Below are 26,855 nucleotides of genomic sequence, written 5' to 3' on the forward strand. Positions count from 1 at the left end.
ACACTGATCTGTTCTGTATTCATGCCTTCTATATTCTGTGCTGAAGCAAAGCAAGAATTTCATTGTCCTATCTGGGACACATGACAATAAACTCACTTGAATCTTGTTTTGGATGGTGTTAGCGTACAGGATCGGTGCGGACTCGGTGGGCCGAAGGGCCTGTTTCCATGCTGTATCTCCAAACTAAACTATGGCTATACTGTGCAAGAAGTAACTGCAGATGCTGGTTTACACCAAAGATAGACACAAAAAGCTGGAGTAACTCAGCGGGTCAGGCAGCATCTGTGGAGAACATGGATAGGTGACGTTTCACAGAGTGCTGGAGTAACTCAGCGGGTCAGGCAGCATCTGTGGAGAACGTGGATAGGTGACGTTTCACAGAGTGCTGGAGTTACTCAGCGGGTCAGGCAGCATCTGTGGAGAACATGGATAGGTGACGTTTCACAGAGTGCTGGAGTAACTCAGTGGGTCAGGCAGCATCTGTGGAGAACATGGATAGGTGATGTTTTGGGTCGGGACCCTTCTCCAGACTGAGAGTCACTAGAGGTATGAAACGGTACGGGACTAATCAGAGCCAGCACCAATGACCAAGGAAAGGTGGAGCCCACAATGGTCCATTGTTGGCTGTGGAGGAGGTGATAACGATGGGGTACGAACAGTGAAACTAGCGGGAGGACAAGGGTGGGGGGGGGGGGGCGGAGAGAGAGGGGACGCAAGGGTTACTTGATTTGAGATGTCAATGTTGATACTGCTGGGCTGACAGCTGCCCAAACGAACCATGAGGCCACTACGCCTCCCCTCTCCAACCCCTCCCCTCCCCTCTGTCACTGGCAGTACTCATTAGCACGGAGTTAGGAGCCAAGTCTTGTTCATTAAACAGTGAGATGGGAATCTTTTCATCCAAGTGACAATGAACAGTGCCGTTCTTTCATCCACCAAATGAGGTCCTGTTGAACATGTGGCTTCAATGCGGGCCGTGTAATGAGTGCGATGAGGCAGCCTTGTGTATCGTACTGTCGAGTTGCATCTCAGCTTGGTTTGAGAACAGCTCTGCCCAAGGACACAAGATATTGCAGAGAATTGTGAATGTCCATCACACATCGGGTTGTCAACAGTCCCATATTAGCCGGGACAAAGTAACATCAGCAAATTTGCAGATGACACAAAGCTGGGTGGCAGTGTGAACTGTGAGGAGGATGCTATGAGAATGCAGGGTGACTTGGACAGGTTGGGTGAATGGGCAGATGCATGGCAGATGAAGTTTAATGTGACAAATTTGAGGTTATCCACTTTGCTAGCAAAAACAGGAAGGCAGATTACTATCTAAATGGCGTCAAGTTGGGAAAAGGGGAAGTACAACGGGATCTGGGGGTCCATGTTCATCAGTCAATGAAAGTAAGCATGCAGGTACAGCAGGCACTGAAGAAAGCAAATGGCATGTTGGCCTTTATAACAAGAGGAATCGAATATAGGAGCAAAGAGGTCCTTCTACAGTTGTACAGAGCCCTAGTGAGATCACACCTGGAGTATTGTGTGCAGTTTTGGTCCCCTAATTTGAGGAAGGACATTCGTGCTATTGAGGGAGTGCAGCGTAGGTTTACAAGGTTAATTCCCGGGATGGCGGGACTGTCATATGCTGAGAGAATGGAGCGGCTGGGCTTGTACACTCTAGAGTTTAGAAGGATGAGAGGGCATCTCATTGAAACATATAAGATCGTTAAGGGCTTGGACACGCTAGAGGCAGGAGACATGTTCCCGATGTTGGGGGAGTCCAGAACCAGGGGCCACGGATTAAGAATAAGGGGGAAGCCATTTAGAACGGAGACGAGGAAACACTTTTTCTCACAGAGAGTGGCGAGTCTGTGGAATTCTCTGCCTCAGAGGGCGGTGGAGGCAGGTTCTCTGGATGCTTTCAAGAGAGAGCTAGATAGGGCTCTTAAAGATAGTGGAGCCAGGGGATATGGGGAGAAGGCAGGAACGGGGTACAGATTGGGGATGATCAGCCATGATCAAATTAAATGGCGGTGCTGGCTCGAAGGGCCGAATGGCCTACTCCTGCACCTATTATCTATTGTCTATTTTCTATTAGGCTAAATTGGACCGCCCTTGTCTCGTATTTGACCGCTACTACTCGGGTCGAGGGGACTGTCAGGTCGGAGCGCCGTGTCCGGCCCCGCCTCACCCGTCCCGACGTAGTGCAGCCCGTGGAGTGCAGCAGCAGCAGCGCCTCGCCTGTGGCCCCGTCGATCAGTCGTCAGCCCGGCCAGCTGCCCGACCTTCAGACCTTCGCTTACCGCCGACACCACCACCACCACCCCTCCTTCTCACGGCCGATCATCGGTTCAGGAGTTGGACGGGGCGCGGACTTTGCACGTGACGTCACGCGGCCCCCGGGCCAAAAACTCCTCCGCTGGCCCGCCGGCTGGGCTTTGTGTGCAGTCCAGCACCCGGGGCCAACTCATCATTCACCCAGCCACGGCCCAGTCGGTCAACGAATTGCCGTCGGGAAGTTGTCCCGTATATTTGACCTTTTGTCCCTTATTTGGGGGTGAGAAAGTTGGCAACCCTAATCACACAGTCCAGACTCCCCACCATTCTGAAGAAGGGTCTCAACCCGAAACATCATCCGTTCCTTTCCTCCAGAGATGCTGCCTGACCCGCTGAGTTACTCCAGCACTTTGTGTCTATCCCCACCATAGACTCCATCTACACTTCACGCTGCCTTGGAAAAGCAGCCGACATAATCAAAGACTTGTTCCTGTCCCACCCCGGCCATTCCTTCTACTCCCCGCTCCTGTCCGGCAGAATGTACAGAAGCTTGAAAGCGCGCACCACCAGACTCAGGAACAGCTTCTCTCATAAGGTCATGTCATTGGAATAGAATTAGGCCGTTTGGCCTCTAAAGTCTACTCCTCCATTCAATCGTGGCTGATCCATCTCTCCCTCCCAACCCCATTCTCCTGCCTTCTCCCCATACCCTCTGATACCCATATTAATCAAGAATCTATCTATCTCTGCCTGATAAACATCCACTAACTTGGCCTCCACAGCCTTCCGTGGCAAAGGATTCCACAGATTCACCACTCTCTGACTAAAGAAATTCCTCCACATCTCCTTCCTAAAAGAACGGCCTTTAATTCTGAAGCTGTGACCTCTAGTCCTAGACTCTCCCACTTAGTGGAAACAGCCTCTCCACATCCAGGCCTTTCACTATTCTGTACATTTCAATGAGGTCCCCCCTCGCTCTTCTAAACTCCAGCGAGTACGGGCCCAGTGCTGACAAACGCTCATCATAGGTTAACCCACTCATTCCTGGGATCATTCTTGTGAACCTCCTCTGGACCCTCTCCAGAGCCGGCACATCCTTCCACAGACATTAGGCCCAAAATTGCTCACAATTTTCCCTCTCTGTCATCAGGCTTCTGAACGGGCCTTCCATAAGCTAGGGTCCTGTTGGATTCACCTCGACCCCACTGCGGACATTGGACTTTGTCTCTGGAACTGATGCGCTACAATGCTGAGAACTATATTCTGCACTCTGTTACTTTTCCTTGATCTATTCTACCTGTTTATGTGGAGTTTGCACGTCCTCTGTTGGACCACGTGTGTTTTCTCCGGGCGCTCCGGATTCCCCCTCACACGGTGACACAGCGGTAGAGTTTCTGCCTTACAGCGCCGGAGACCCAGGATCGATCCTGACCGCGGGTGCTGTCTGTACGGAGTTTGCACGTTCTCCCCGTGACCTGTGTGGGTTTTCTCCGAAATCTTTGGTTTCCTCCCACACTCCAAAGACGTGCAGGTTTGTAGATACATTGGCTGGGTATCAATGCAAAATTGTCCCTAGTGTGTGTAGGATAGTGTTAATGTATGGGGACCACTAGTCAGTGCAGACTCGGCGGGCCGAATGGCCTGTTTCCGCGCTGTATCTCTACATTAAACTGACCACTTGGGTTTCCATTCAGGCTCCCAGAAAATGTTTAATTATCTCTGAAGCTAATTCTAACTTGTATTTGATCCAAGTGAAATTTAGTGTGAATTACCCCAGTGGAAACAGATGGAGCGTAAAATTGAATCTACAATTACCAGATGTACAATATTGGTTTGTTTTATGTGTCAACATCACACCGATGACTCTGCATCATCAGTTCTGCTCGTGAACAAGAGAACATCATGGCCTGTGGTCCTAGAGTCGCAGTGATAGAGTGATACAGTGTGGAAATAAGCCCTTCGGCCCAACTTGCCCACACCGGCCAACACGTCCCATCTACACTGGTCCCACCTGCCTGCGCTTGGCCCATATCCCTCCAAACCTGTCCTATCCATGTACCAGACCAACTGTTTCTTAAACATTGGGACAGTCCCTGCCTCAACTACCTCCTCTGGCAGCTCGTTCCATACACACACCACCCTTTGTGCAAAAATGTTCCTATTAAATCTTTGTCCCTTCACCTTGAACCTATGTCCTCTGGTCCTCGATTCCCCTACTCTGGGCAAGAGACTCTGTGCATCCACCCGATCTATTCCTCTCATGATTTTGTACACGTCTATAAGATCACCCCACATCCTCCTGCGCTCCAATGAATAGAGACCCAGCCTGCTCAACCCCTCCCTGTAGCTCACACCCTCTAGTCCTGGCAACATCCTCGTAAATCGTCTCCGTACCTCTTCCAGCTTGACAACATCGTTCCTATAACACAGTGCCCACAACTGAACACAATATCCTAAATGCATCCTCACCAGCGTCTTATACAACTGCAACATGACCTCCCGACTTCTATACTCAGGCCATACTAGCCTGAACACGCCCGATCCCGTCTGATCTCGGAAGCTAAGCAGGCTCAGGCCTGGTTAGTACTTGGATGGGAGACCGCCTGGGAATACCAGGTGCCGTAGGCTTTCATGGGGACACGGTGGCGCAGCGGTAGAGTTGTTGCCTTACAGCACCAGAGACCCAGGTTCGATCCTGACCACGGGCGCTTGCCTCCGAGATCTTCGATTTCCTCCCACACTCAATAGACAATAGACAATGGGTGCAGGAGGAGGCCATTCAGCCCTTCGAGCCAGCACCGCCATTCAATGTGATCATGGTTGATCATCCCCAATCAGTACCCCGTTCCTACCATCTCCCCATATCCCCTGACTCCGCTATTTTTAAGAGCCCTATCTAGCTCCCTCTTGAAAGTATCCAGAGAACCGGCCTCCACCGCCCTCTGAGGCAGAGAATTCCACACTCACCACTCTCTGTGAGAAAAAGTGTTTCCTCATCGCCGTTGTAAATGACTTACTCCTTATTCTTAAACTGTGGCCCCTGGTTCTGGACTCCCCCAACATCGGGAACATGTTTCCTGCCTCTAGCGTGTCCAAACCCTTAACAATCTTATATGTCTCAATGAGATCCCCTCTCATCCTTCTAAACTCCAGAGTGTACAAGCCCAGCTGCTCCATTCTCTCTGCATATGACAGTCCCGCCATCCCGGGAATTAACCTTGTAAACCTACGCTGCACTCCCTCAATAGCAAAAATGTCCTTCCTCAAATTAGGGGACCAAAACTGCACACAATACTCCAGGTGTGGTCCCACTAGGGCTCTGTACAACTGCAGAAAGACCTCTTTGCTCCTGTATTCGATTCCTCTTGTTATTAAGGCCAACAATGCCACTCCAAAGACGTGCAGGTTTGTAGATTAATTGGCTTGGTGTAAATGTAAATTGTTCCCAGTGTGTGTAGGATAGTCGGGTGTGCGGGGATCGCTGGTCGGCGCGGACTCGGTGAGCCGAATGTCCTGTTTCCACACTGCATCTCTAAACTAAATTAAACTAAATATAAGGATTCATCAATCATTTATGTTGATGCTGAGAAGCCCTTGGTGCGAGTCTCTCCCTAACTGCACAATTATCTGTGGCTTTACAGCAAAAGAACTAAAATGTATTATACATCAGAAGCAGGCAATGAATAATTTATGATCCTGGGTTTGGCATGATTGTAATGATGCATAATATTATTTGATCAGATTGTATAGCATGCATAAGTTCACAATTTATGGGAGAAGATTTCTGGCATTCAGCTCATCAAGTCTACTCCGCCATTTAACCAGTTAGCCTGACATCGGTGGTGGGGAAGATGCTGGAGTCAATCATAAAAGATGAAACAGTGGCACATTTGGATAGCAGTAACAGGATTGGTCCGAGTCAGCATGGATTTACGAAGGGGAAATCATGCTTGACTAATCTTCTGGAATTTTTAGAAGATGGAACTAGGAAAATGGACAAGGGAGTGCCAGTGAATGTAGTGTACCTGGACTTTCAGAAAGCATTTGGTAAGGTCCCACATAGGAGATTAGTGGGCAAAATTAGGGCACATGGTATTGGGGGTAGAGTGCTGACATGGATAGAAAATTGGTTGGCAGACAGGAAACAAAGAGTAGGGATTAACGGGTCCCTTTCAGAATGGCAGGCAGTGACTAGTGGGGTACCGCAAGGCTCGGTGCTGGGACCGCAGCTATTTACAATATACATCAATGATTTGGATGAAGGGATTCTAAGTAACATTAGCAAATTTGCAGATGACACAAAGCTGGGTGGCAGTGTGAACTGTGAGGAGGATGCTATGAGAATGCAGGGTGACTTGGACATGTTGGGGGAGTGGGCTGATGCATGGCAGATGCAGTTTAATGTGGATAAATGTGAGGTTATGCACTTTGGTAGCAAAAACAGGAAGGCAGATTATTATCTAAATGGTGTCAAATTCGCGAAAAGGGGAAGTACAACGGGATCTGGGGGTCCTTGTACATCAGTCATTGAAAGTAAGCATGCAGGTACAGCAGGCAGTGAAGAAAGCAAATGGCAAGTTGGCCTTTATAACAAGAGAAGTTAGGCCCTAGTGAGACCACACCTGGAGTATTATGTGCAGTTTAGGTCCCCTAATTTGAGGAAGGACATTCTTGCTATTGAGGGAGTGCAGCGTTCACAAGGTTAATTCCCAGGATGGCGGGACTGTCATATGCTGAGAGAATGGAGCGGTGGGCTTGTATACTCTGGAGTTTAGAAGGATGAGAGGGTATCTTATTGAAACATATAAGATTGTTAAGAGTCTGGACACACTGGAGGCAGGAAACATGTTCCCGATGTTGGGGGAGTCCAGAACCAGGGGCCACAGTTTAAGAATAAGGAGTAGGCCATTTAGAACGGAGACGAGGAAACACTTTTTCACACAGAGAGTTGTTAGTCTGTGGAATTCTCTGCTTCAGAGGGCGGTGGAGGCAGGTTCTCGGGAAACTTTCAAGAAAGAGCTAGATAGGGCTCTTAAAGATAGTGGTGGGCTGTCACGGTGGTGCAGCGGTAGAGTTGCTGCCTTACAGCAAAATGCAGCGCCGGAGACCCAGGTTCGATCCCGACTACGGGTGCCGTCTGTACGGAGTTTGTACATTCTCCCTGTGACCTGCGTGGGTCTTCTCACACTTTGGAGTTTTCCCACACTCCAAAGACGTACAGGTTTGTAGGTTAATTGGCTTGATAAAAATGTAAAATTGTCCAAGTTGGCGATATGCAGAGTACTGCCCTGCCGACTACAACATTCGGAAGGTTCAGAAGGAGTCAGGGGGTATGGGGAGAGGGCAGGAAGGGGGTACTGATTGTGGATGATCTGCCATGATCACATTGAATGGCGGTGCTGGCTCGAAGGGCCGAATGGCCTACTCCTGCACCCATTGTCTATTGTCTATTGTCTATTTACCCGCTGAGTTACTCCAGCACTTTGTGAAACGTCACCTATCCGTGTTCTCCACAGATGCTGCCTTACCCGCTGAGTTACTCCAGCACTCTGTGAAACGTCACCTATCCATGTTCTCCACAGATGCTGCCTGACCCGCTGAGTTGCTCCGGCACTCTGTGAAACGCACCTATCCATGTTCACCACAGATGCTGCCTGACCCACTGAGTTACTCCAGCACTCTGTGAAACGTCACCTATCCATGTTCCCCAGAGATGCTGCCTGACCCGCTGAGTTAATCCAGCACTCTGTGCCTTCTGCTGAGGTTAGTATTGTGTAGTGTACAAGAGCCTGATGGTTACTGGGAAGAAGCATAGGGCAGCACGGTGGTGCAGCGGTAGAGTTGTTCCCTTACAGCGCCAGAGACCCAGGTTCGATCCAGACTACGGGTGCTGTCTGTACGGAGCCTGTGACGTGCGTGGGTTTTCTGGTTTCCTCCGACACTCCAAAGACGTACAGGTTTGTAGGTGAATGGGCTTTGTATAAAGGTACATTGTCCCCCGAGTGTGTAGGATAGTGTTAGTGTGCGGGGATCGCATGTCGGTCCGGACTCGGTGGAACGAAGGGCCTGTTTCCACGCTGTATCTCTAAACTAAACTAAACACCACTAAGTTGCTGCCTCACAGCACCAGAGACTCGGGTTCGATCCTGACCATGGATGCTGTCTGTACGGACTTTGTACGTTCTCCCTGTGACCCCGTGGGTTCTGTGACCTCCTGGTCCTCTGGATTCCTCTCACATTCCAAAGACGTACAGATTTGTACGTAAATTGACTTCTTTGAAAATTGTCCCTACAGTGTAGAATGGAACTCGTGAGTGGTGTGATCGTTGGTCAGCATGGACTCGATGGGCCGAAGGGCCTGTTTATGCACTGTATCTCTAAAATCTAAAAAGCTGTTCTCGAACCTGGAGGTCACGGTTTTCAGGCTCCTGCACCTTCTTCCCGATGGTAGCAGGGAGATGAGAGCGTGGCCAGGATGGTGTGGGACTCTGATGATGCTGGCTGCCTTTTTGATAGCGTCTGACCTCCCCTTCGATAGTGGGGAGGTCAGTACCTGTGATGGACCAGGCAGTGTCCACCATTCTCTGCAGTTCACAAGGTCATAAGTGATAGGAGCAGAATTAAGCCATTCGGCCCATCAAATCTACTCCGCCATTCTATCTCTCCCTCCTAACCACATTCTCCTGCCTTCTCCCCATAAACCCCTTTAAAATATCCACAGACTAGGCCTCCACAGCCTTCTGTGGCAATGAATTCCACAGATTCACCGCCCTCTGGATGAGAACATACAGGGCAAGATCAGCAGGTTTGCTGATGATACATAAGGTAGAGGTTTTGCAGATAGTGGAGATGGTTGTGAACGATTGCAGCAGGATCTTGATCGATTGGCCAGGTGGGCGGAGGAATGGTAGATGGAATTTAATACAGAGAAGTGTGATGTGTTGCATTTTGGGATGTCGAACAAGGGCATCGTGTAAATGGTAGGCCTCTGGGTAGTGTTGTAGAGCAGAGGGATCTAGGAGTACAGGTGCATGGTTCCTTGAAGGTCGAGTCACAGGTAAATAAGGTGGTCAAAAAGGCTTTTGGCCCTTTGGCCTTCATCAGTCAGAGTATTGAGTATAGAAGTCGGGAGGTCATGTTGCAGTTGTATAAGGCGTTGGTGAGACTGCATTTAGAATATTGTGTTCAGTTCTGGGCACCGTGTTATAGGAAAGATATTGTCAAGCTTGAAAAGGTTCAGAAAAGATTTACGAGGATGTTGCCAGGACTAGAGGGTGTGAGCTATAGGGAGAGGTTGAGTAGGCTGGGTCTCTATTCTATGGAGAGCAGGAGGATGAAGGAAGATCTTATAGAGGTGTACAAAATCATGAGAGGAATACATTGGGTAGATGCACAGAGTCTCTTGCCCAGAGTAGGGGAATCGAGGACCAGAGGACATAGGTTCATGGTGAAGGGGAAAAGATTTAATAGGAATTTGAAGGGTACCATTTTCACACAAAGGGTGGTGGGTGTATGGAACAAGCTGCCAGAGGAGGTAGTTGAGGCTGGGACTATCCCATCGTTTAAGAGTCAGTTGGACAGGTACATGGATAGGACAGGTTTGGAGGAATATGGACCAGGCGCAGGCAGGTGAGACTAGTGTAGCTGGGACATGTTGGCCGGTGTGGGCAAGTTGGGCCGAAGGGCCTGTTTCCCCACTGTATCACTCTATGACTCCCTAACTAAAGAAATTCCTCCTCATCACCTTTCTAAAAGTACGTCCTTTAATTCTGAGGCCATGAACTCTGGTTCTTGACTCTCCCACTAGTGGAAACATCCTCTCCACATCCACATCCACTCTATCCAGGCCTTTCACTATTCGGTAAGTTTCAATGAGGGTCCCCCCTCATTCGTCTAAACTCCAGCGAGTACAGGCCCAGTGCCGACAAACGCTCATCATATGTAAACCCACTCATTCCTGGGATAATTCTCGCAAACCTCCTCCGGACCCACTCCAGAGCCGGCACATCCTTCCTCAGATACGGGGCCCAAAATATAGGCCCACGATATTCCAAATGCGGCCTTACAGAGCCTCGGCCTAGCCTGTCACTGAACAAGGCCGTGATCGAACCAGACGATATCGCATCTCACCAGTGCAGCTGCAGCCTTGCGCGCAGTGCTGCAAATTCCCAGCAATGCAGTCAGATGCCAGCTCAGTGGGCTTGCAGTACCTCAGGCTATGCCAAGGGGGCGGTGGTTCCTTGTTCTGTTGCCCTGGTCTCCAGTACAGTAATAGACCATAGACAATAGGTGCAGGAGTAGGCCATTCGGCCCTTCAGGGTGCAGCCTAGCAATTATTTTATGTTAAATATTTCATATTTAAGTGGAACAATTTTAGGTATTCATGGTTTTTATGATTTTTATGTGTAATTGTTTACCAATTTCAGAGGAACTAACATAGCAATTTAATCTGTGTATTTTGGGGTTAATTGATTAGCAAGGCATACTATGTGTGTCAAAAATAAATGTATTCAATGACTATTATTAATTATCAATAATTATCATTTAATGATTTATGGTCATTTTATTAAATGCAAATTATGATTATGTATTAATATATTGTCATTAATCTTCTCCGTGGATTGTCACCTTGCCATGGTGGAGAAGCTTGTGTGGACCTGAGATCCTGAGAGCGATGCCGTCTGGAGCGATGCTGCTGGTAGGGCCACCCATGTCTCTGACAAAGAGCAATCCAACCCAGACCTCCACGGTGGAACAGGCGGAGGACGATGGCCGACCTTAGTGGAGCTAACGTCACAACGGCTGGGAAGGCGGATGAAGGCTGCGGCAGAAAAGGGTCTCCGGTCGTCTTGGACTCCATGCCACTGGATCCTGACCCTGATCTGTCAAGGACCGTGTGGGGTGGCTGTCTGTGCACCAGTCTCCCCACGTTAAACAAAGTCACGCACAGGCGTCCTCCATATAGGGAACAGCCCCCTGGAGACACCCATGGTCAGCCACGACCGAAGGGAGCCTTAATGGATTGTCATTTTTAGTAAATACCAATATTATTATTTGTTCATTTATGGTCATTTTTATTAAATACCAATGATTATGATGTAATTAATTAATTTACAGTATTGTCGATCATCATATTTTTATTTAACCATATAGCCATATAACAATTACAGCACGGAAACAGGCCATCTCGGCCCTTCTAGTCTGTGCCGAACACTTACTCACACCTAGTCCCATCTACCTGCACTCAGACCATAACCCTCCATTCCTTTCCCGTCCATATACCTATCCAATTTATTTTTAAATGATAAAATCGAACCTGCCTCCACCACTTCCACTGGAAGCTCATTCCACACAGCTACCACTCTCTGAGTAAAGAGGTTCCCCCTCATGTTACCCCTAAACTTTTGTCCCTTAATTCTCAAGTCATGTCCTCTTGTTTGAATCTTCCCTACTCTCAATGGAAAAAGCTTATCCACGTCAACTCTGTCTATCCCTCTCATCATTTTAAATACCTCTATCAAGTCCCCCCCTTAACCTTCTGCGCTCCAAAGAATAAAGCCCTAACTTGTTCAACCTTTCTCTGTAACTTAAGTGCTGAAACCCAGGCAACATTTGTGTGTTATTTTATGAATGGGCCTGTTAAAATACAAATCACACAGTGCTGGATTAACTCAGTGGGTCGGGCAGCATCTGTGGAGGGAATGGACAGGTGACGTTTACATAGGATCAGAAGGAATACACAAGAGTCACACCATAATGATTAGTGTGTGTAGGAAGGAACTGCAGATGCTGGTTTAAATCGAAGGTAGACACAACATGCTGGAGTAACTCAGCGGGACAGGCAGCATCTCTGGGGAGAAGGAATGGGCGACTTTTCGGGTCGAGACCCTTCTTCAGACTGATGTCAGGGGAGGGGGCGGGACAGAGATAGAATGTAGTCAGAGGCAGTCAGACTGGTGGGAGAACTGGGAAGGGGGAGGGAATGGAGAGAGAGGGAAAGCAAGGGCTATGTGAGGTTAGAGAAGTCAATGTTCATACCGCTGGTGTGTAAACTACCCAAACGAAATATGAGGTGCTGCTCCTCCAATTTGCGCTGGGCCTCACTCTGGCCATGGAGGAGGCCCAGGACAGGGAGGTCAGATTGGGAATGGGAGGGGGAGGTGAAGTGCTGAGCCACCGGGAGATCAGGTAGTTTAAGACGGACTGAGCGGAGGTGTTCAGCGAAACGATCGCCGAGCCTGCGCTTGGTCTCGCCGATGTAGAGAAGTTTCAGCGAAACGAATGAGGCCATTCGGCCCATCAAGTTTACTCCGCCATTCAATCACGGCTGATCTATCTCTCCCTCCTAAGCCTATTCTCCTGCCTTCTTCACATAACCTCTGACACCCGTACTAATCAAGAATCTATCTATTCTGCCTTAAAAATATCCACTGACTTGGCCTCCACAGCCGTCTGTGGCAATGAGTTCCTCAGATTCACCACCCTCTAACTAAAGGCAGGAACGGGATACTGATTGGGGATGATCAGCCATGATCACATTGTATGGAGGTGCTGGCTCGAAGGGCCGAATGGCCTACTCCTGCACCTATTGTCTATTGTTCTATTGTCTACAACCAGTGATCACCCCGTACACACTAACACTATCCTACACAAACTAGGGACAAATTACAAATTTACCAAAGCCAATTAACCTACAAACCTGCACGTCTTTGGGGTGTGGGAGGAAACCGGAGCACCCGGAGAAAACCCACGCAGGTCACGGGGAGAAGGTACAAACTCCGTACAGACAGCGCCCGTAGCCAGGATGGAACCCGGGTCTCTGGCGCTGTGAGGCAGCAACTCTACCGCTGCACCACCGATGGAGCCGATTGTCAATTTGTTCCCCTTGTTCACTTATGCATTGACTGTGTAAACATTGCCACGAAACCTCCTGATGTAATGTCATAACTGTACGCCTTTATGTACATGTTACACACACAAGCAAAGCCTCTGTTGCATTCGGTAAATATTTGTGATGGCGGATCAGCAGTTTGGCTGGTAATCAACAAAGTATGAGAATTCTGCAATCTGGGAAATACATTTTCATTTGAAAAATGGTTCTCTACATTTTCCCAAAACAGAAGTCTAAGTTTATTATTTGTAAGTTTAAGTCCGTTTCACCTCTACCCCATTGTGGACATTGGACTTTGTCTGTGGAACTGATGCGCTACAATGCTGAGAACTATATTCTGCACTCTGTATCTTCCCCTCTACCTATTGTACCTGTCGGTGTGGAGTTTGCACGTTCTCCCTGTGACCATGTGGGTTTCGTCTGGGTGCTCCAGTTTCCTCCCGCATCTCAAAGACGTGCAGATTTGTGGATTATCTATTCCCCTTAGCTCAACCTATTGTACTTGATGTTGTTTGATTGTATTTCAGAATGGCAGAATGGCAGTGACTAGTGGGGTACCGCAAGGCCTGGTGCTGGGACCGCAGCTATTTACAATATAAATCAATGATTTAGATGAAGGGATTCAAAGTAACATTAGCAAATTTGCAGATGACACAAAGCTGGGTGGCAGTGTGAACTGTGAGGAGGATGCTATAAGGATGCAGAGTGACTTGGACAGGTTGGGTGAGTGGGCAGATGCATGGCAGATGCAGTTTAATGTGGATAAATGTGAGGTTATCCACTTTGGTAGCAAAAACCGGAAGGCAGATTACTATCTAAACAGTGTCAAGTTGGGGAAAGGGGAAGTACAACAGGATCTGGGGGTCCTTGTTCATCAGTCAATTAAAGTTAGCATGTAGATACAGTAGGCAGTGAAGAAAGCAAATGGCATGTTGGCCTTCATAACAAGAGGAGTTGAGTATAGGAGCAAAGAGGTCCTTCTGCAGTTGTACAGAGCCCTAGTGAGACCACACTTTGGAGTATTGTGTGTAGTTTTGGTCCCCTAATTTGATGAAGGACATTCTTGCTATTGAGGGAGTGCAGCGTAGGTTTACAAGGTTAATTCCTGGGATAGCGGGACTGTCATATGCTGAGAGAATGGAGCGGCTGGGCTTGTACACTCTGGAGTTTAGAAGGATGAGAGGAAATCTGATTGAAACACGTAGGATTATTAAGGGATTAGACACGCTAGAGGCAGGAAACATGTTCCCGATGTTGGGGGAGTCCAGAACCAGGGGCCACAGTTTAAGAACAAGGGGTAAGCCATTTAGAACGGAGATGAAGAGAAATATTTTCACCCAGAGAGTTGTGCCTTTGACAACCGAAAATTAAAGCATGAGAATATATTAAAATTAAATTATTGCACGCTGAAACTTACACAATAACTGCAAGATGGCATGCCCAGCCCAGTCCAGTTCAGTTTAGTTTATTTTTCTAATGTGCCGAGGTTTTGTTGTGTGCTAACCAGCCAACTTGCTAAACACTTCAACTCCCCCTCCCAGTCCCAATCTGACCTTTCTGTCCTGGGCCTCCTCCACTGTCTGAGTGAGGCCCAGCGCAAATTGGAGGAGCAGCACCTCATATTTTGCTTGGGTAGTTTACACCCCAGTGGTGTGAACATTGACTTCTCTAACTTCAAGTAACCCTTGTTTTCTCCCCCTCTCTCCATCCCCTCCCCCTTCCCAGTTCTCCCACCAGTTTGAATGGCCCTGATTACATTTTATCTCTTGGTTTGGCTGACTGGCTTAGTCCCTGTACTTCCATGTGCCACTGTTGTGGGACGTATCACTGATGGGGATGAGTCCGAGTACAGAAGAGAGATCGAGCAACTGTCCATATGGTGCCAGCGCAATAACCTGGCCCTCAACACCAGCAAAACCAAGGAACTGATTGTGGACTTTGGAAGGAGTAGGAGGGGGACCCACAGCCCCATTTATATCAACGGGTCGATGGTTGAAAGGATCAAGAGCTTCAAATTCCTGGGCGTGCACATCTCTGAAGATCTCTCCTGGTCCGAGAACACTAACGCAATTATCAAGAAAGCTCATCAGCGCCTCTACTTCCTGAGAAGATTACGGAGAGTTGGTTTGTCAAGGAGGACTCTCTCTAACTTCTACAGGTGCACAGTAGAGAGCATGCTGACCGGTTGCATCGTGGCTTGGTTCGGCAACTTGAGCGCCCTGGAGAGGAAAAGACTACAAAAAGTAGTAAACACTGCCCAGTCCATCATCGGCTCTGACCTTCCTTCCATCGAGGGGATTTATCTCAGTCGCTGCCTCAAAAAGGCTGGCAATATCATCAAGGACCCACACCATCCTGGCCACACACTCATCTCCCTGCTACCTTCAGGTAGAAGGTACAGGAGCCTGAAGACTGTAACGACCAGGTTCAGGAATAGCTACTTCCCCACAGCCATCAGGCTATTAAACTTGGCTCGGACAAAACTCTGAACATTAATAGCCCATTATCTGTTATTTGCACTTCATCAGTTTAGTTTATTTATTCATGTGTGTGTATATTTATATAATGGTATATGGACACACTGATCTGTTCTGTAGTCAATGCCTACTATGTTCTGTTGTGCTGAAGCAAAGCAAGAATTTCATTGTCCTATCAGGGACACATGACAATAAACTCCCTAGCCTGTCTAAGAGCCATTCAAAGGGCATTTGGACAGGTACTGTACATGGACAGGAAAGGTTTAGAGAGATACAAAATGCTGGAGTAACTCAGCGGGACGGGCAGCATCTCCAGAGAGAAGGGATGGGTGATGTTTCGGGGTCAAGACCCTTCTTCAGACTGAGAGTCAGGGGAGAGGGAATCAAGACGATGATGTAGAGAGATGTAGAACAAAGGAATGAAAGATATGCAAAAAAAGTAACAAAGATAAAGGAAACAGGAAGGCGGACAAAAATGCTGGAGAAACTCAGCGGGTGAGGCAGCATCTATGGAGCGAAGGAAATAGGTGACTTTTCGGGTCGAGACCCTTCTTCAGACTCAAGGAAACAGGCCATTGTTAGCGGCAGCTAGGTTAGAATGAAAACTGGTGCGACTTAGGTGGGGGAGGGATAGAGAGAGAGAGAGAGAGAGAGAGAGAGGGAATGCCGGGACTACCTGACGTGAGAGAAATCAATATTCACACCACTGGGCTGTAAGCTGCCCAAACAAAATATGAGATGCTGTTCCTCCAATTTGCATTTAGCCTCACTCTGACAATGGAGAAGACCGAGGACAGAAAGGTCTGTGTAGGAATGGGAAGGAGAATTAAAGTGACCGCCATCCGGGAGATCAGGTTGGTTAGAATAGAATTTCTTAGAATAAAGGGGAGGCCATTTAAGACTGAGGTGAGAAAAAACTTTTTCACCCAGAGAGTTGTGAGTTTATGGAATTCCCTGCCACAGAGGGCAGTGGAGGCCAAGTCACTGGATGGATTTAAGAGAGAGTTAGATAGAGCTCTAGGGGGCTAGTGGAGTCAAGGGATATGGGGAGAAGGCAGGCAGGGGATATTGATTGGGGACGATCAGCCATGATCACAATGAATGGTGGTGCTGGCTTGAAGGGCCGAATGGCCTCCTCCTGCACCTATTTTCTATGTTTTTATGTTTCTATGGTTCGGGCGGGCTGAGCGAAGGAGTTCCGTGAACTGATCGCCCAGTCTGCGTTTGGTCTCGCCGATGTATAACAGTCCACATCTAGATCAACGGATACAGTAGATGAGGTTGGAGGAGGTGCAAGTGAACCTCTGTCTAACCTGAGAGGTGTCCCTGGGCAGAGTCGAGGGAGGAGGTATAGCAACAGGTGTCGCATCTTCTACGGTTGCAAGGGAAGGTACCTGGGGAGGAGGTGGTTTGGGTGGGAGGGGATGAGTTAACCAGGGAGTTGCGGAGGGAACGGTCTCTGCGGTAGGTGGAAAGAGGTGGAGATGGGAAGATATGACTAGTGGTTGAGATCCCGTTGGAGGTGGCTAAAATGTCGAAGTATTATGTGTTGTATGCGACGGCTGATGGGGTGGAAGGTGAGGACTAGGGGGACTGTGTCTCTATTAGGGGGAGGGGGAGCAAGGGCAGAGCTGCGGGGTACCGAGGAGACTCGAGTGAGGGCCTTATCTATGATTGGAGAGGGGAACCCCCTTCCCCTAAAGAATGAGGACATCTCGGATGTCCTAGCAAAGTGTTTTCTTGGTTTGAAAATGCAAAAGTGTTTTTGCTTTGAAAATCCCTAAGCTGTTTTTGGCTTATTGAGTTTGGTGGCTTTGCACCCTGCCTGAAGTGGCATGAAACTACACTTGAGTTGGATGGCCTTGCACCCTGCCTGCAGTGGCATGAAACTGCACTTGAGTTGGATGGCCCTGCACCCTGCCTGAAGTGGCCTGAAACTACACTTGAGTTGGATGGCCATGCACCCTGCCTGGAGTGGCATTTCAAGGAATAGCCGTGAGTCAACTGCCAGCCCACCAGCCGTGAGTGACTGAGCTGCCAGCACACTAGGCTTGAGTGACTGAGCCGCAAGTCCAAGAATCCATTCGGCCCACAATGTCCATACTAGCCCTCAGGAAACCAGTCCCTTCAGCCCACAACACCTATACTAGCGTTCCACCGCCCTCTGAGGCAGAGAATTCCACAGACTCACAACTCTCTTGGTCAGAGTGGACGAGTTGCACTGAGAGGGTGTTGCTGTGTTGAATGACTCTAGTTAGTTGGTGCTCGATCACAAACAATCCCAATCATAATCATAATGGTTTTTTGTTTAGCTTAGAAATACAGCATGGAATCAGGTCATTCACTCCATTGGTGGGGAGAGAGGGGAGGGGAGGGGAGAGGAGATGAGAGGGGAGGGGAGAGAGGGGAGGTGGAGAGAGGGGAGGGGAGGGTAGAGAGGGCAGTCCCGATGCCGGAGAGCCGGCGATGCCCGGTCGGAGGCTGGGGCTGGGGCTGCTCCGCCCGCTGCTCCTCGCTCTGTCAGCGGCGCTGCTGCTGCTTCTCGCCGGCTCCTGGAGCCCCCGACGCCGCCGCCCCTCGCCTCTCTCCCCGCCACCACCACCACCTCCACCCGCCGCCCCGGTCACCTCCGCCCGCGGCCTGAAGCGGGACAGACCGGGCTGTTGCCGGGAACCCGCGCTGTACGGGCACCACCGGGTGAGTGTCCCGGCCCGGGGCAGGAGAGGGGAGAGAGAAGTGGGGGAGAGGAGAGGGGGAGAGAGGGGGGGAGAGAGGAGAGAGGGGAGAGGAGAGAGGGCAGAGGAGAGGGGGAGGAGGGGGGGAGAGGGAGGAGGAGAGGGGGAGGAGGGGAGGGGAGGGGAGAGAGGAGAGAGGAGGGGAGGGGAGAGGGGGAGAGGAGGAGGGGAGGGGAGGGGGGAGAGAGAGGGGGAGAGGGGAGAGGGCAGAGGCCGGAGAGAGGGCGAGAGGCCCGGAGGGGAGGGGGGAGGAAGAGGGGCAGAGGTGGCCCGAGAGGAGAGGGGGCTCTGTCCGGGGGCGATGAGAGAGAAGGAGCTTCTCGCCGGCTCCTGGAGAGGGGGACGAGGAGAGGGGGGAGAGGAGAGGGGGAGAGAGAGGAGAGGACCCGGGGGCCCGGAGGAGGAGAGAGAAGTGAAGGGGACAGAGGGCTGAGAGCCGGGAACCTCGGAGGAGAGGGGGGAGAGAGGAAGTGGGGGGAGAGCAGGAGAGGGGGAGAGGGGGAGAGGAGGGGGAGAGGGGAGAGAGGGAGAGAGGGGAGAGGAGAGGGGGAGAGGAGGGGGGAGAGGAGAGGGGGAGAGAGAGGGAGGGGAGGGAGGGGAGAGAGGGGGAGAGACGGGGGGAGGAGGGGGAGAGAGGGGAGAGGAGAGGGAGAGAGAGGGGAGGAGGGGGAGAGGAGGAGGGGGAGGAGGGAGGAGAGGAGAGGAGAGGGGGAGAGGAGGGTGAGAGGGAGGGGGGAGGGGGAGAGAGGAGGGAGGAGGAGAGGAGAGGGGAGAGGAGAGAGGAGAGAGGAGGAGAGGGAGAGGGGAGAGGAGAGGGGGAGAGAGAGGGAGAGAGAGGAGAGAGAGAGAAAGAAGGGAAAGGGGGAGAGGGAGAGGGGGAGAGGGAGGGGAGAGGGAGAGAGACAGGGGGATAGAGAAAGGGGGAGATGGAGAGGAGAGAGAGAGAGGGAGAGAAGTGGAGAGAGAGAGGGGGAGAGAGAGAGAGAGAGAGGAGAGAGGGGAGAGGGGAGAGGGGGAGGGGAGAGGAGAGAGAGAGAAGAGAAGAGGGGAGAGAGAGAGATTGCGAGTTTGTGTACAGGGACATATCTATCCATGCACTGTACACTTGTATTCACATGTATGCATTTAAAATATGTATGTCATGTTTTATACTTTAGTAATGTAACCGTGTATTTTTATCATGCCAATGAAGTTTTTTTTTAATTGAAATTAAATTGAAAAAGAGAGAGAGGAGAGAGAGAGGAGAGAGGTGAGAGCAGAGAGAGAGAGAGAGAGGAGTGGGGGGGGTGGGAGGAGAGGAGGGGGTGGGACGGGGGGGAAAGAGAGGGGAGAGAGAGAGGTGGGGTAGAGAGGGGACAGGGGAAGAGGGGAGAAGAGAGAGAGGTGGGGAGAGAGGGGGAGGGAGAGAGGGGGGGGGCGAGACAGGGGAAGAGGGGAGAAAAGAGAGAGAGAGGGGAGAGATGGGGACAGGGGAAGAGGGGAGAAAGGGGGGAGAGGAGAATGGGGGGGGGGGGAGAGAGAGAGAGAGAGAGAGAGGTGGGCGAGAGGGGAGAGGGGAGGGGAGAAAGAGAGAGGTGGGACAGAGACGGGGAGAGAGGGTGGGAGACAGAGGGGGAGGGGGGAGCGAGAATGGAGAGAGGGGGAGAGGGGGGCAGGAGAGTGAGGGGGTAGGTGGGGTGGGTGGGAGAGAGAGGGGGGTAGAGGAGGGTTCTGCGGGGAACCGAGGAGCCAGGTGCCATGTGTAGGAAGGAAGTTTACACCGAAGATAGACACAACAAGCTGGAGTAACTCAGCGGGTCAGGCAGCGTGTGTGGAGAGGAGGGATGGTGGCAGGTTTTGGTCGTCAGACTCTTACGACTGTTGTGTACAGTGCAGCTCCTCGATGTTTCACGCTTTTAGTTTGAAGCATCAGTGTGGGGGGACTGGACGGGCGACGTTTCGGGTCTGGAACCCTTCAGATAAAGAGACAAAGTGCTGGAGGAACTCAGCGGGTCAGGCGGCATCTGTGGCTGATCCGGACCCGAAACGTGGCCTGTCCATCCAACACCCCCCTCCCTCTCCCCCTCCTCTCCAACTGAGCTCGCCCCCCCCCGCACTGACTGTGTGTGTGTGTGTGTGTGTGTGTGTGTGTGTGTGTGTGTGTGTGTGTGTGTGTGTGTGTGTATGTGTGTGTGTGTGTGAGTGTGTATGTGTGCGTGTGTGTGTGTGTGTGTGTGTGTGTATGTGCGTGTGTGTGTGTGTGTATGTGCGGTGTGTGTGTGTGTGTGTGCGGGTGTGTGTGTGTGTGTGTGTGTGTGTGTGTGTGTGTGTACGTGTGTGTGTGTGTGTGTGTGTGTGTGTGTGTGTGTGTGTGTGTGGTGGTGTGTGTGTGTGTGGTGTGTGTGTGTGTGTATGTGCGTGTGTGTGCCTCGCTGTTCAAAAATAAATCCAGCCAAACTTTCCCCAAAGCATCGACTCGACTGTAATTGTCATTTAAAATAATGTAGGACACATACACGGATACACAATAGACAATAGACATAGACAGTAGGTTCAGCAGGAGGCCATTCGGCCCTTCGAGCCAGCACCGCCATTCAATGTGATCATGGCTGATCATCCCCAAACAGTACCCCTTTCCTGCCTTCTCCCCAATATCCCCTGACTCCGCTATCTTTAAGAGCCCTATCTAGCTCTCTCTTGAAAGTATCCAGAGAACCGGCCTCCACCGCCCTCTGAGGCAGAGAATTCCACAGACTCACCACTCTCTGTGAGAAAAAGTGTTTCCTCGTCTCCGTTCTAAATGGCTTACTCCTTATTCTTAAACTGTGTGTGGCCCCTGGTTCTGGATTCCCCTTAACAACATGTTTAAGAGGGACACTGCAGATTCCTGCGAAGGTTACTCTAGTGGAGTCAGCCAAGCATCTTATGGACGAAGGAAATTTACGTTTCGGCCCGAAACGTATCTATTTCCTTCGCTCATAGATGCTCTGCACGCTGAGTTTCTCCAGCTTTTTTGTGTCCCCTGCCTATCTCTCCCCAACTACAGCCCCCCTGACACCCGCACTAATCGCACTAATCGATAATGCGTCAGTCTCCGTGTACCTGTTTCCATGCGGAAGGGTCTCGACCCGAAACGTCACCCATTCCTTCTCTGCAGAGATGCTGCCTGTCCCGCTGAGTTACTCCAGCATTTTGTGTGTACCTTCTGTACAAATGATTTTTAAACATTGTGATAGTCACAGCCTCAACTACCTCCTCTGGCAGCTAGTTCCATACACCCACAACCCTTTGTGTAAAACGCTGCCCCTCAAGTTCCTGTTAAATCCTTCCCTTCTCACCTTCAACCAATGGTTCTTGATTCCCCTACTGTGGGTAAAAGACTCTGTGCATCTACCCGATCTATTTCCCTCATGATCTTACACACGTCTTTTACCCTAGAGTAGAGCTTTAGTGCAAGGTAAAGCCAGTAAAGTCCGATCAATGGTAGTCTGAGGGTCTCCAATGAGGTAGATAGTAGTTCAGGACCACTCTCTGGTTGTGGTTGGATGGTTCAGTTGCCTGATAACAGCTGGGAAGAAACTGTCCCTGAATCTGGAGGTGTGCGTTTTCACACTTCTGTACCTTTTGCCCGATGGGAGAGGGGAGAGGAGGGAGTGGCCAGGGTGCGACTGGTCCTTGATGATGCTGCTGGCCTTGCCGAGGCAGCGTGAGGTGTAGATGGAGTCAATGGAAGGGAGGTTGGATTGTGCGATGGTCTGGGCTGTGTCCACAATTCGCTGCAATTTCTTGCGGTCCTGGTTGGAGCTGTTCCCAAACCGAGCCGTGATGCATCCTGGATAAAATGCTTTCTCTGGCACATGTGTAGTTTGACCCATATCTGTGTATCTACCTGCCTTTTAAGTGCTGTAGTACCTGCCTCAACTACCTCCTCTGGCAGCTCGCTCCACAAACCCACCACCTTGGAAGCCTGATGTTGAGCCGAGATGGAACAGCTAAAATTATCCAACCTCCATGAACAGATTGATAAAAATACTTTTGTTATGTTACTTGTGGGGAACGTACAATTTTTGTCACGGTGGCGCAGTGGTAGAGTTGCTGCCTCACAGCGCCAGAGACCCGGGTTCAATCCTGACTACAGGTGCTGTCTGTACGGAGTTTGTACCTTCTCCCCATGGTACTGATTGGGGATGATGAGCGGGCATCTCATTGAAACATATAAGATTGTTAAGGGGTTTGGACACGCTAGAGGCAGGAAACATGTTCCCGATGTTGGGGGGAGTCCAGAACCAGGGGCCACACAGTTTAAGAATAAGGAGTATGCCATTTAGAACGGAGACGAGGAAACACTTTTTCTCACAGAGAGTGGTGAGTCTGTGGAATTCATCTGCAGTTCCTTACAGCACACTTCGATTATGTTGGCTGCTTTTCCCGAGTCAGTGTGAAATGTAGATGGAGTCAATGGGTGGGGAGTGTGGTGTGTGTGTGATGGACTGGGCTACATCTACAATGGTGGGGAGTGTGGTGTGTGTGTGATGGACTGGGCTACATCTACAATGGTGGGGAGTGTGTGGTGTGTGTGGGACTGGGCTACACCTACAATGGTGGGGAGAGTGTTGTGTGTGATGGACTGGGCTACATCTACAGTGTGGAGTGTGTGTGTGTCTGGGCTACATCTACAATGGTGGGGGGGAGTGTGTGATGGACTGGGTGGTGTGTGTGTGGGACTGGGCTACATCTACAATGGTGGGGGGGTGTGGTGTGTGTGTGTGGTGTGTTTCATATCTAAGGGTGGGGGGTGTGGTCTGTGTGTGTGGACTGGGCTACATCTACAATGGTGGGGAGTGTGGTGTGTGTGATGGACTGGGCTACATCTACAATGGTGGGGAGTGTGGTGTGTGTGGGACTGGGCTATATCTACAACTCTCTGGAATTTCTAGTGCAGAGCTATCCCCAAACCAAGCTGTGATGGAACCCCACAGTATGCTTTCTATTTGTTTAAGAACGAACTGCAGATGCTGGAAAAATCGAAGGTAGACAAAAAATGCTGGAGAAACTCAGCGGGTGAGGCAGCATCAATGGAGCGAAGGAATAGGCGACGTTTCAGGTCGAGACCCTTCTTCAGACTGATGTGTGTGTGGGGGGGGAGGGAGAAAGCAAGACAGTGGACTTGTGGGAGAACTGGGAAGGGGGAGGGGGAAAGCAAGGGCTATCTAAAGTTAGAGAAGTCAATGGGGTGTAAACTACCCAAGGGAAATATGAGGTGCTGCTCCTCCAATTTGCACTGGGCCTCAGTCTGGCAATGGAGGAGGCCCAGGACAGAAAGGTCAGATTGGGAATGGGAGGGGGAGTTGAAGTGCTGAGATTTCTATGGTGTATCTGTGGTACTTTGACAAATGTTTAGTGTTTGTGCATTTCCCCCCTTGAATGTTTCCACTGTACACACAGTCCTATTCACAGTAAATAGTTTTGTGGCTTTAGTTGCCAGAGTACCCTGCTGATATATAACCTTCAGGGAGTCCAGTATCCACTTAGCAATAAGCTGTGAGGACCCGGGTGTTGTGGGCTTTGTGACCTCAGTTCACATTTACACTTCAGTTTAGTTTAGACATACAGCACGGAAACAGGCCCTTCGGCCCACCGAGTCGGTGCCGGCCAGCGATCCCCGCACAATAACACTATCCTACACACACCAGGTACAATTTACATTTCCACCGAGCCAATTAACCCACAAACCTGTACGCCTTTGGAGTGTGGGAGGAAACGGAAGATCTGGGAGAAAACCCATGCAGGTCACGGGGAGAACGTGCAAACTCCGTACAGACAGCGCCCGTAGTCGGGATCGAACCCGGGTCTCTGGCGCTGTGAGGCCAGAACTCTACCGCTGCGCCACCGTGCCACCATCATGCCGACTGGATTTCTTGGTGAGACAGGTTTTGGCGAGTTGTTTTCTTGTCCATTTTGCGAGGGTTTCCTCCTCGAAGGCGGCACGGTGGCGCAGCGGTAGAGTTGCTGCCTCACAGCGCCAGAGAGCCGGCGTCCATCTCAACCTCAGGCGCTGCCTGGTATGGTGTGATAACTGTAACTCGTCCCTCTACAGTGCAGGGTAGTGCTAGTGTACGGGCTGATCGCTGGTCGGCACAGACTCGGTGGACCGAGGGACCGGTTTCCGCGCTGTATCTCTACATTCTAAAGTGTAGGGGGTGGATGAGAAAGTGGTATAACATAGAACTAGTGTGAACGGGTGATTAATGGTCAGCATGGACTCGATGGGCCAAAGGGCCTGTTTACATGCGGTTGTACAGAGGCCCTAGTGAGCCCACACCTGGAGTATTTGTCTGCAGTTTTGGTCCCCTAATTTGAGGAAGGACATTCTTGCTATTAGAAACATAGAAACAGAAATTAGGTGCAGGAGTAGGCCATTCGGCCCTTCGAGGCTGCACCGCTATTCAATATGATCATGGCTGATCATCCAACTCAGTATCCCGTACCTGCCTTCTCTCCATACCCCCTGATTCCTTTAGCCACAAGGGCCACATCTAACTCCCTCTTAAATATAGCCAATGAACTGGCCTCAACTACCTTCTGTGGCAGAGAGTTCCAGAGATTCACCACTCTCTGTGTGAAAAAAGGGTGTGCAGCGTAGGTTCACAAGGTTAATTCCCGAAAATGGCGGGACTGTCGTATGCTGAGAGAATGGAGCAGCTGGGTTTGTACACTCTGGAGTTTAGAAGGATGAGAGGGAATCTCATTGAAACATATAAAATTGTTAAGGGTTTGGACACGCTAGAGGCAGGAGACATGTTCCCGATGTTGGGGGAGTCCAGAACCAGGGGCCACACAGTTTAAGAATAAGGAGTGAGCCATTTAGAACGGAGACGAGGAAATGCTTTTTCACACGGAGAGTGGTGAGTCTGTGGAATTCTCTGCCCCAGATGGTGGTGGAGGCCGGTTCTCTGGATGCTTTCAAGAGAGAGTTAGATAGAATTCTTAAAAAGTAGCAGAATCAGGGGATATGGGGAGAAGGCAGGGACGGGGTAATGATTGGGGATGATCAGCCATGATCACAATGAATGGCGGTGCTGGCTCGATGGGTGCGGGAGGAAACTGAAGATCTCGGAGTAAACCCACGCGGGTCACGGGGAGAATGTACAAACTCTGCACAGAGAGCGCCCGTAGCCGGGATCGAACACGGGTCTCTGGCGCTGTAAGCGGTGTAAGGCAGCAACTCTACCGCTGCACCAGGGTCTGTCCACCCGCCACAGCTGCTGCTGCTGAGTTCCTCCAGCACTTTGTGCTTTACAATACAATACAATTTAATTGTCATTAGGACCCCTTGAGGTCCAAACGAAATGCCGTTTCTGCAGCCATACATTACAAACACATAGACCCAAGACACAACATAATTTACATAAACATCCATCACATTGCTGTGATGGAGGGCCAAAAAAACTTATCTCTCCACTGCACTCCTCCCCCCCCCCCCCCCCCCCCATGTCAGAGTCAAAGTCAAAGCCCCCGGCTGGCGATGGCGATTGTCCCGCGGCCATTAAAGCCACGCCGGGTGGTGCAAGGTCGCACACCGGGTCTTGGTGTTGGAGCCCCCAGCGTGCGCTCGCAGAGTCCCGCGGCCATTCCAAGCCGCGCAGGGCGGTGCTGTAAGGCCCCGCTCCAGGAGCTCTTCGACCCCGCAACTCGGGCGGGAGAAGTCGCCGTTGCAGGAGCCCTGAAAAGCGGTCTCCCTCCAGGGACCCGCGGGCTCCCGGTGCCGCCGTCCGCAGACCCGCAGTTGCAGCCTCCGAATCTCCGGAGGTCGGGCCGCAGCAGCAGCAGCAGCTCCACCACCGCTCCACCCGCTCCGGACTCGGCCAGCTCCGCGACGGTGACGGTGAGTCGTCGGCACCAGAGTCCCCGGTCTTCTCCTGTTGGAGGCCGCTCCTCGTTGCAGCCCCAACGACAACGGAGACCCGACAAGAAAAGGTCGGGTCTCCTGTGCAGGGAGAGATTTAAAAAGTTACCCCCTCCCTCCCACCCCACCCCCCCCCCCCCACACACACACCAACAAAAAAATAACAAAAACTACATAAAAACATAGACAAAAAATAATAAAAACGCGGACGGGCTGTAGAGTCGCGCCGCCTACCGGATACTTTACTCACGATACAAGCATCTGCAGTTCCTTGCCTCTCCAGGCAAGAGTTTAACATTGCATTTCCTAACACCCAGCAGAATTGAATGCACAAGATCAGATGCCTCTTTGTGGTTAGACTACATGTGTATCTGTTTACATGTTATTGTGTTTGTTCGGCTTACAACTTACCGCAGTGGCGAAAAGCAGAAACCAGTAGCAAATTAAACTGGGAGGAAAATTAATGTGTGGAAGTCACACAAACAGCATGGTTTTGCTTGGATAGCCAGCTTGATACACTCACTACTTTCAAAAATGTTGAAGCCAGTGATGGTCACCAAACCACAAGCCTGAAGAATGGTGAAGAATTTCAGTGCTGG

The 26,855-nt window shown here is 50.6% G+C and overlaps 1 protein-coding gene and 1 non-coding gene across 2 annotated transcripts in view; both read left to right on the forward strand.

The window, feature by feature from the left end:
- The first annotated feature begins 4,777 nt into the window (after positions 1–4,777).
- LOC129697736 (5S ribosomal RNA) lies at positions 4,778–4,896 on the forward strand. Its single transcript, XR_008723569.1, has one exon. It is a non-coding gene; the product is annotated as a 5S ribosomal RNA (ribosomal RNA).
- A 13,167-nt stretch (positions 4,897–18,063) lies between these two features.
- Positions 18,064–26,855, forward strand: part of LOC129696874 (probable methyltransferase-like protein 24) — a 41,614-nt gene continuing 32,822 nt past the window's right edge. Inside the window, exon 1 of the mRNA XM_055634950.1 lies at positions 18,064–18,333. Within this exon, the coding sequence (XP_055490925.1) occupies positions 18,103–18,333 (231 nt within the window). The 5' untranslated portion in view covers positions 18,064–18,102. The remainder of the gene's footprint in view (positions 18,334–26,855) is intronic.

The sequence above is a fragment of the Leucoraja erinacea genome, chromosome 5 (assembly GCF_028641065.1).
Source record: "Leucoraja erinacea ecotype New England chromosome 5, Leri_hhj_1, whole genome shotgun sequence".
Classification (NCBI taxonomy): domain Eukaryota; kingdom Metazoa; phylum Chordata; class Chondrichthyes; order Rajiformes; family Rajidae; genus Leucoraja; species Leucoraja erinaceus.